At 43.9% G+C, this 9,026-nt stretch overlaps 1 protein-coding gene across 1 annotated transcript; it reads right to left on the reverse strand.

Moving 5' to 3' along the window:
• Nucleotides 1–4,154: 4,154 nt before the first annotated feature.
• On the reverse strand, nucleotides 4,155–7,761 carry LOC136542539 (tubulin alpha-6 chain-like). Its single transcript, XM_066535033.1, has 5 exons — nucleotides 7,375–7,761; nucleotides 6,272–6,486; nucleotides 5,978–6,177; nucleotides 4,856–5,364; nucleotides 4,155–4,750 (listed from the first exon to the last, which is right to left on the reverse strand). Exons 1-5 carry the CDS (start codon nucleotides 7,485–7,487, stop codon nucleotides 4,435–4,437), a joined length of 1,353 nt encoding a protein of 450 aa, XP_066391130.1. The 5' UTR covers nucleotides 7,488–7,761; the 3' UTR covers nucleotides 4,155–4,434.
• Between the last annotated feature and the right edge of the window lie 1,265 nt (nucleotides 7,762–9,026).

The raw sequence follows: 9,026 nt of genomic DNA on the forward strand, positions 1-9,026 counted from the left end.
GAGGTAATGTGAACTTTTTCTATAAAAAAGTCTATTTTACCTCCCTGAACTATTATCAAAGTCTAGTCTTCCTCCTTAAACTTCAAAACCATATAAACCACCTCCCTCAACTTTTAAAACCGTTCATTTTACCTCCCTGACCCGGTTATATGTGGTTTTTAAAGATTATTTTGCCTTTTTCTTTTTTAATTATTTCGGTTGAATTTTTAAAAAAATCATAATAAATTATAGAAAAATCATAAAATAGAAAATCCAAATTTTTTTGGACTCCACATGAGTAAATCTACATAGTAAATATATAATATGGTGTGTAAAAATAGAAACGAAAATGAAAATTTATTATAGTTAAAGCATACAATAGATTAGACCATCATAAAAATTTTACCATAATTGAACCTTAGAAACCGCAGCAATGAATTAATTACAAAAAAGCATAAATCTGAACCTACAGCAGAAACTTTATACTAAAATATACCATATTATATGTTTATTGTTAGATATACTCTTGTGGAGTCCAACAAAATTGAATTCTTCATTTTATATTTTTTATGATTTACTATGATTTTTAAAATATTCAGCCAAAATAAATAAAAAGAAAAAAACAAAACCACCTTCGAAAACCACCTATAACCGGGTCAGGAGGTAAAATAAACGGGTTTTCAAAGTTAAAGGAGGTGGTTCATCTGGTTTTTGAGTTCAGGAAGGGAAACTAAACTTTGAGAATGGTTCCGGAGGTAAAATGGACTTTTTCCATGAGGAAATAGCCTGGAAAACTCAAACCCGGCAACTGGATGGTCCTTTTTGCGGCCTATCTAGCACGCACGATTCATTGGGCCGGCCTGAAGCACAAGACCGCGTTACGCAGGGCGGCCCAAGTGCTCGAGGGCTGATAGTGGAGCCAGGTCCCCTCCTCGACGTCTCCTGTGCAGCCGTGCTCCCTCTCGCCCATCACGATGTAGGCCTTGTCCCGCGAAAAGTTGAAAACTCAGCTTCGCCAGTACCACCACTTGTGTGCACGGATCGAGCGGTCGGTACCGACATGTCCACACCGCATGTGAGGACGCGTGCGGCAAGCATCCAACAGCATTGCGTATGGGTGTGGAGCCGCAACCCACAACGCCCACGACGAGGCCAGGAACAGGAAACGCGCGTGCCTAGGCAGCTCGACCGGCAATCATAAAATGAAAATTCAATTTTGTTGGACTCCGCATGAGTAGATCTACACTAAAAATATATAATATAGAATGCTTTAGTATAAATTTTTTGTTGTAGCTTTAGATATATGCTTTTCTATAATTAATTCATAGCTACAGTTTTTATGGTTCAATTATGGTAAAATTTTTATGGTGAGATAATTATTATATACTTGAACTATAGTAAAGATTTCATACTCATTGAATCATGTATAACTTAGTTATAGATTTATTTAGGTGTATGTTTGTTAAAAAGTATTTATAAATCTATAACAAAGTTATACATGATTTAACGAGTATGAAATCTTTACTACAGTTCAAGTACACAATAATTAGCCCACCATAAAAAATTCACCACAATTGACCCATAGAAACTGTAGGTGTGAATTAATTATAGAAAAACATAGATCTAAAGCTACAAAAAAATTATACTAAAACATGCCATATTATATGTTCACTGTGTAGATCTACTCATGTGGAGTCCAATAAAATTAAATTTTCTATTTTATGATTTTTTTTATGATTTACTATGATTTTTTAAAGATTCAGTCGCCGAAATAAATAAAAAAGGACAAAACTGTCTTTGATAACCGCTTATAACCGGTCAGAGAGGTAAAACGAATGGTTTTAAAAGTTTAGAGAGATGGTTTAACCGATTTTAGAGTTCAGGAGGAAAAAACAGACTTTTTCAAAGTTGAGGGAGTTAATGTGGACTTTTTCTAGAGAAAGGTCCATTTTACCTAGAAAAAGTCTATTTTACCTCTCTGAACTATTGTCAAAGTCTGGTCTTCCTCCTTAAACTTTAAAACCATGTAAACCACCTCCCTCAACTTTTAAAACCGTTCATTTTACCTCCCTGACCCGGTTATATGTGGTTTTTAAAGGCGGTTTTGTCTTTTTTTAATTATTTTGGCTGAATTTTTTTAAAAAAAATCATAATAAATCACAGAAAAATTATAAAATAAAAAATCCAATTTTTTCGGACTCCACATAAGTAGATCTACACAGTAAATATATAATATGGTGTGTAAAAATAGAAACGAGAATGAAAATTTTATTATAGTTAAAGCATATAATAAATTAGACCATTATAAAAATTTTACCACAAGAAACCGCAGCTATAAATTAATTACATAAAAGCATAGACCTGAACCTACAGCATAAACTTTATACTAAAACATACCATATTATATGTTTATTGTTAGATATACTCTTGTGGAGTCCAACGAAATTGGATCTTTTATTTTATAATTTTTTATGATTTACTATAATTTTTAAAATATTCAGCCAAAATAAATAAAAAAGAAAAAGACAAAACCGTCTTCGAAAACCACCTATAACCGGGTCAGAAGGTAAAATGAACGGTTTTCAAAGTTAAAGGAGGTGGTTCATCTGGTTTTCGAGTTCAGGAAGGGAACTAAACTTTGAGAATAGTTCCGGAGGTAAAATGGACTTTTTCCACGAGAAAATAGCCTGGAAAACTCAAACCCGGCAACTGGATGGTCCTTTTTGCGGCCTATCTTGCACGCACGATTCGTTGGGCCGGCCTGAAGCACAAGACCGTGTTATGCAGGCCGGCCCAAGTGCTCGAGGGCTGATAGTGGAGCCGAGTCCCCTCCTCGACGTCTCCCATGCAGCCGTGCTCCCTCTCGCCCATCACGATGTAGGTCTTGTCCCGCGAAAAGTCGAAAACTCAGCTTCGCTAGTACCGCCGCTTGTCTGTGCGGATCGAGCGGCCGGTACCGGCATGTCCACACCGCATGTGAGGACGCGCGTGGCAAGCATCCAACAGCATTGCGTATGGGCGTGGAGCCGCAACCCGCAACGCCCACGACGAGGCTAGGAACAGGAAACGCGCGTGCCCGGGCAGCTCGACCGGCGTCGCGCAATGAAAACTTGGAACGTGGACAACGTGGCGGCCGTCGGCCGCGTAGGCGCCTCGCAAGTTGGTTACGGAGCCGCCCTGGCCTCGGCGCCCCAGTCCCCGGATGGCGGATGGGCTAAGGCGGGGCACACACACGCGCGCGTAAGGCCTGATTTAATGCGCATGTATTTATCTCAATTTATATATATTGAAGTGGATTGAAGTAAAATTAAATTAAATTCTATTACATTCTACTTCAATACTTAAGTAAACGCACATGTGTACCAACAAGGCGGTAAGCAGGAGCGGGACCGGACATCGTCTGGTCTGAAGACTCAGAAGTTGGCACTCGGCACGGTAAGTCGGTGACTGAAATCTCAATTGGTGAATCCACTTCATGGCTGCCAGTTTGATGCCTACGGAAGTATGAGTGTGAACTCTCAGTTCATGGCCGTGGTGCCTTGCATCTTGTTTGCTGGTTGGTTTCTGGGTTGATAAGCTCGGATGATGCTGATTTGTTGTGAGTGGAAAATATTGTTAGCAGACTGATAAGCCCTAGCTACCGCCACGTCTCTGAAACTCCTTCTCTCTTTCTTTTGCAAATCGTGGTTTGCCGCACTGATCCAAGCCAAGCCACAGGATGCGACCAGAATGCCGCCTGTTAACTTCGATCCAGACGCAGTAGTTCTGAGATCATGAACAGACAGCCAAGTTAAAGCGCCACTAGGCCACCAATCTACTGCCACTGCCCACTGGCGCCAGGTCTCCGGCCTCTTTCAAAACGCTTTCCAAGTTGTCCCACTCCTTACTCATCCCGACAACCACATCTGGACAAAACCGCGGGAATATGCTCAACCAGCGCTCGCCGTACGTGCCAGACGAGCCAACATGCCACCATACCATGAGCCGTGCCCGTGCACATGCTCAAGCAATTCGCATCTTCACAACATTTTATCCACCTCAAATGCATTGGCGACTGACGGTCAGTGATCGTAGCGTCAAACCTAGCAGCAACAATATATGCTGTGGCTGTGATAGACTGCTATCTTCTCAAATCTCAATGTTCCCATGTTCCAGACACAAGCTGCAGCGCAGAGTAAAAGACCTAATGGTTATGTTTTTAAGTAAAACCCAATGGTTGAGCACACAACGCTTGCAACAGAATGAACATATACACCGAACTTGGACAAATAGCATTTGCAAACCAAAGCTGGATGATATGAACAATCATGGCCAATAGGGGGCTACGAACAATTTACCACAGAATACAAAATGGAAACACACACAGCAGCAGTACGCAATGGAGTGGAGCCATACAGAGTATACTCAAAATAACCCAACCATTAACCACCAGAGAACTACTTATTAACCAGCTACTCAATAATCATCTCCCTCGTCACCCTCGTCATCTGCACCCTCTGCGCCGACTTCCTCATAGTCCTTCTCAAGAGCAGCCAAGTCCTCACGGGCCTCTGAGAACTCGCCCTCTTCCATACCCTCACCGACGTACCAGTGAACGAATGCACGCTTGGCGTACATAAGGTCGAACTTGTGGTCGATGCGCGAGAACACCTCGGCAACGGCAGTGTTGTTGCTGATCATGCACACGGCGCGCTGGACCTTTGCAAGGTCGCCTCCAGGGACAACAGAGGGTGGCTGATAGTTGATGCCACACTTGAATCCAGTGGGGCACCTGTGAGGCGGCAGCATAATGGAGTTAGTTAGCATCTCGAATCAAGTGATAAGCTTGTGACATCATAAAATAAGCGCAACTAAAGTTGCGAGAAAGACAGCTTACCAGTCCACAAACTGGACAGTTCTCTTGGTCTTGATGGTTGCAACTGCGGCGTTGACATCCTTGGGAACAACATCACCACGGTACATCAAGCAGCAAGCCATGTACTTCCCGTGCCTTGGGTCACACTTGGCCATCATGCTTGAGGGCTCAAAGACAGCACTGGTGATTTCAGGCACAGAGAGCTGCTCATGGTAGGCCTTCTCAGCAGAGATTACAGGGGCATATGAGGAAAGCATGAAATGGATGCGTGGGTATGGAACAAGGTTGGTCTGGAACTCAGTAACATCCACGTTGATAGCACCATCAAACCTCAGGGAGGTGGTAAGTGATGATATGATCTGTGAGATCAGCCTGTTCAAGTTGGTGTAGGTTGGCCTTTCGATGTCAAGAGACCTCCTGCATATGTCATAGATAGCCTCATTGTCCAGGAGGACTGCAACATCAGTGTGCTCAAGCAAGGAGTGGGTCGAGAGGACACTGTTGTATGGCTCTACAACAGCTGTTGACACCTGCAATCCAGAGTGGCATTAGATGAAAAGTTAAACAATGGACCAGACCCAAAATCATCGAACATCTCTACCCACTGTCCCCACAACAGCTAAGATGCAGAAAACCTACTCACATGAACAAGCTGAATGGCCCACATCACATGGACAGGAGGGAGCAGCACTATAGAATAATGTTGGCACATATGCAATGCATGATTTAAAGACACTCATAAAGAAGACCTGTAGCCTGTGACAGTTGTACTAATCATGGCCTAAACCATATACAGGAAGGTCCTCCTCACTAACCAGAAGTCCACAACAGTTGCTTGTTTTGTCCACACATGATTTAAATAATCTAAGCTGATCCAATAATCAGTGTATATCTGTGAAATTTAGAAGACCAGAACAGTGCCGCCAAATTACATGATCCATAAATTAGTTCTATATAAAACCGTTTCCTGTTGGTGTAATTATAAATTGTCGACCTGCTTCATGTATTCTTTCCATTTCTCAGATACTTAACCCAACGTCCTTTTGGAAGGAATAGTTATACGAATACGTTTTTCTTTTGTGACATTCATGAATACTCATACTAGGATGCTAATATAAAGTTCTGGCATAGGTAAGGTCATACCTGTGGGGAAGGATAAATGGTGAAACCGAGCTTAGACTTCTTGCCATAATCAACTGAAAGGCGCTCCAATAGCAGTGAACCAAGTCCAGAGCCAGTACCACCACCAACAGCATTGAACACCAAGAATCCCTGCAGCCCAGTGCAGTTGTCTGCAAGCTTGCGCACGCGGTCCAGGCATAGATCGACAATCTCCTTCCCAACTGTGTTCCACAATAGTTAGAATTGAACATATCCACAGTTGCTGAAGCAGAAGACCCACTCCTATTACATATTCACAGACACAAGGTGAATTACCAGTGTAGTGGCCACGGGCAAAATTGTTAGCTGCATCCTCCTTCCCCGAGATGAGCTGCTCTGGGTGGAAGAGCTGGCGGTACGAGCCAGTGCGAACCTCGTCGATGACAGTGGGCTCAAGGTCAACGAAGATGGCCCTCGGCACATGCTGGCCGGAACCGGTCTCACTGAAGAACGTGTTGAAGGCATCATGTGCGGCGCCAACCGAGGTATCACTGCATCACAATCAAACCATAGTGTTAAAAAATGGATAGCGAGGCACTCTAACAAGGCAGTAATCATTGGCATATGCGCTAAAAGATAATTTATAGCCTACGAAACCTGTTTCGTCAGGGTCCTAAACAGGATTTTCTATTATCAGGCAAAGTAGCATTAGGGCAATTTTCTATGGTACTACAAGATCAGGCAAACAGAGAGAAGCATGCCACTTTTAACAGAGGATCGTGAATCCAGGGAGATCCATGGTCTGACATTCATCAGAGCTCCTCGGTTACATTATTATTTATTAAACATCCCCACAGATTCAGTTCTTCAGATCTTGCGCCTTAAATACAGAGCTGGAAACCCTATTTGTCCCCAAGTACACATGAATAAACGTGCTCTACACGAGGACCTCAACGCATCCTTCTGTGGCGCCTGCCTAATTCGCAGGAAAGGAACAAATGCACCAATTAACAGGCAAACTCTTAATTATCTTAATTAGGAAACGTCGCATCTAGCCCGGCTCATGCAATCTCACAACAACCGGCAAACAAATGTACCAAAACCTAACAAACCACAACACATCACAGCCAAACAAACCCACATCGCAAGGACCAGACTAGAAGTACAACGCAAAGGAACAAACGAACCAAAATTACGGAGCCGGCATGGAAGTACCACCACTACACCTACCCGCCCCATCGTTTGCTCCGCCGAATTATAGGGAAAAAAACGGAGCGAACGAGAAACATCTAAGGAAATGCGACGAACGAGCACGCCAGAATTTCGAGGAGCCGGCTACCTAGAACGCGCGACAGATGCGCGCTGCCAAAAAAGAAAGGAAAAAGGAACAGGAGGAACGCGTCCGGCGGCCGGATCGACAGGATCGAGCATTCATTCACCTGGGCATGGTGCCATCGGGCTCGATGCCGTGCTCGAGGCAGTAGAGCTCCCAGCAGGCGTTGCCGACCTGGATCCCGGCCTGGCCGATGTGGATGCTGATGATCTCTCTCATCTTGCTCGCCCTCGCTCCTCTGCCCTTCCTCCCTCTTCCTCGCGCCGCGGTTTCTCTTTCCTTGGGCAGGGGGGCGCTCCCTCTAACCTCTCCCTCTTTCTCTCTCCTCTTTCCAAAATGTGTGAGATCGGGCGATAAAAAGGGGGCGGACGGAGGAGAGGAGAGAGGGGACAGGGGAAGAGGAGGGGAGGTGCTGGCGGTTTCCTGGGTGCACTAGGGTGGAGAGGAGAGGAAACTGGAAACGGTTTGCTTCTGCAACAGCCAGCGCTACTTCGTGGGCGCTACTTCTGCAACTTTTCTATGGGTATATGGTTAAGGCAAGTATATATGCATACATGTATCGGTTTTCAATATAGTAAAACTTGAGTTGATTGTAGTCCAATGTACCACTATATTTCTCTTGGCTCTGACCCCCCCTAAATTAGACACGTTATTAAAATTACCTTTCCAATTTAGTTATAGTTTTTTTTTTACTTTCTCAAATCACAAACTTAGGACAATATGTAGGTTCATGAGAGATTAAAAAACAAAGTTGATTTGGTGTATATAGCAGGACGGCACAAAGTTTGATGGTGTATCATACCTCAATCCACACTCTAAGATGTTGTTTTGAGTAAAAACATTGATAGAGCCAACAAACATATAAAAAAATAGAATTACGGCAATAATGTGAACAAGGAATGCTCAAGAGAGGAACCGGTACTCATTATGTCATTTTTTTCAAATAATCATAACTAAATTGGTGGGGTTAGATTCATATCCTTTGTTTTGTGTATTGCGCTATCTGTAGATACAACATACAACACATATCTTAGATATTGTAGGGCTCTTATAGCAATAGCAATATCACAGATAGATAGTGCAATACTTGTATACGATGCCTTGGTGTCTATAGCAGTTGACACTGACAGTAAGTCCCCCACGACTGCCACGAGTCCATGGACCAATCCACTGTCGCCGGTAGGCTAAACAGGACAAAGCGTTTTTTTATAGGACAAAGTGTTGGGACAATTTTACTCGGTCGTGCCTTTTGTCCTGTTCATTTGGCTGATAAATCATGATTAAAAGTATCGTTGACTGATTTATTGTAAGAGAAAAATACTATTCGTTTGCTGAAAAAATACGGTTCATAAGCCGAACAAATACGGTGTTTATCAGTGGACAGGACAGTGGTGTGTGCGTTGCCGGCCCGCGGGGCCCGGGCGTGTCGTTTGGCCTTTGTTGCATCAAGACCGGGTGTACGAAGAGCTGGCCGGGTGGGCGGCACGCCCATGCGATGCGCCAAGGTGTCAGGCCAGCGCCGGCACGTGGGGTGCGGGGTGCCAGCCGCTCAGATGAGCTGGGTCATGTGGAGGCGCCAGCGCGGCCGGCTCAGCATCTCGCCCACTAGGGCCCGTGTTGTTTGGTTTATTTGGTCACCGCCACCAAGAGTGAAGAGTGGATTCAAATACTTGTGAGTCCAGTTGAAATTTCAAATTTATCGACAATTCATGGAGTGGTTCACCAACAAGAGGGACTGTTCTGTGAATTTTCCGGATT

The sequence above is a fragment of the Miscanthus floridulus genome, chromosome 3 (assembly GCF_019320115.1).
Source record: "Miscanthus floridulus cultivar M001 chromosome 3, ASM1932011v1, whole genome shotgun sequence".
Classification (NCBI taxonomy): domain Eukaryota; kingdom Viridiplantae; phylum Streptophyta; class Magnoliopsida; order Poales; family Poaceae; genus Miscanthus; species Miscanthus floridulus.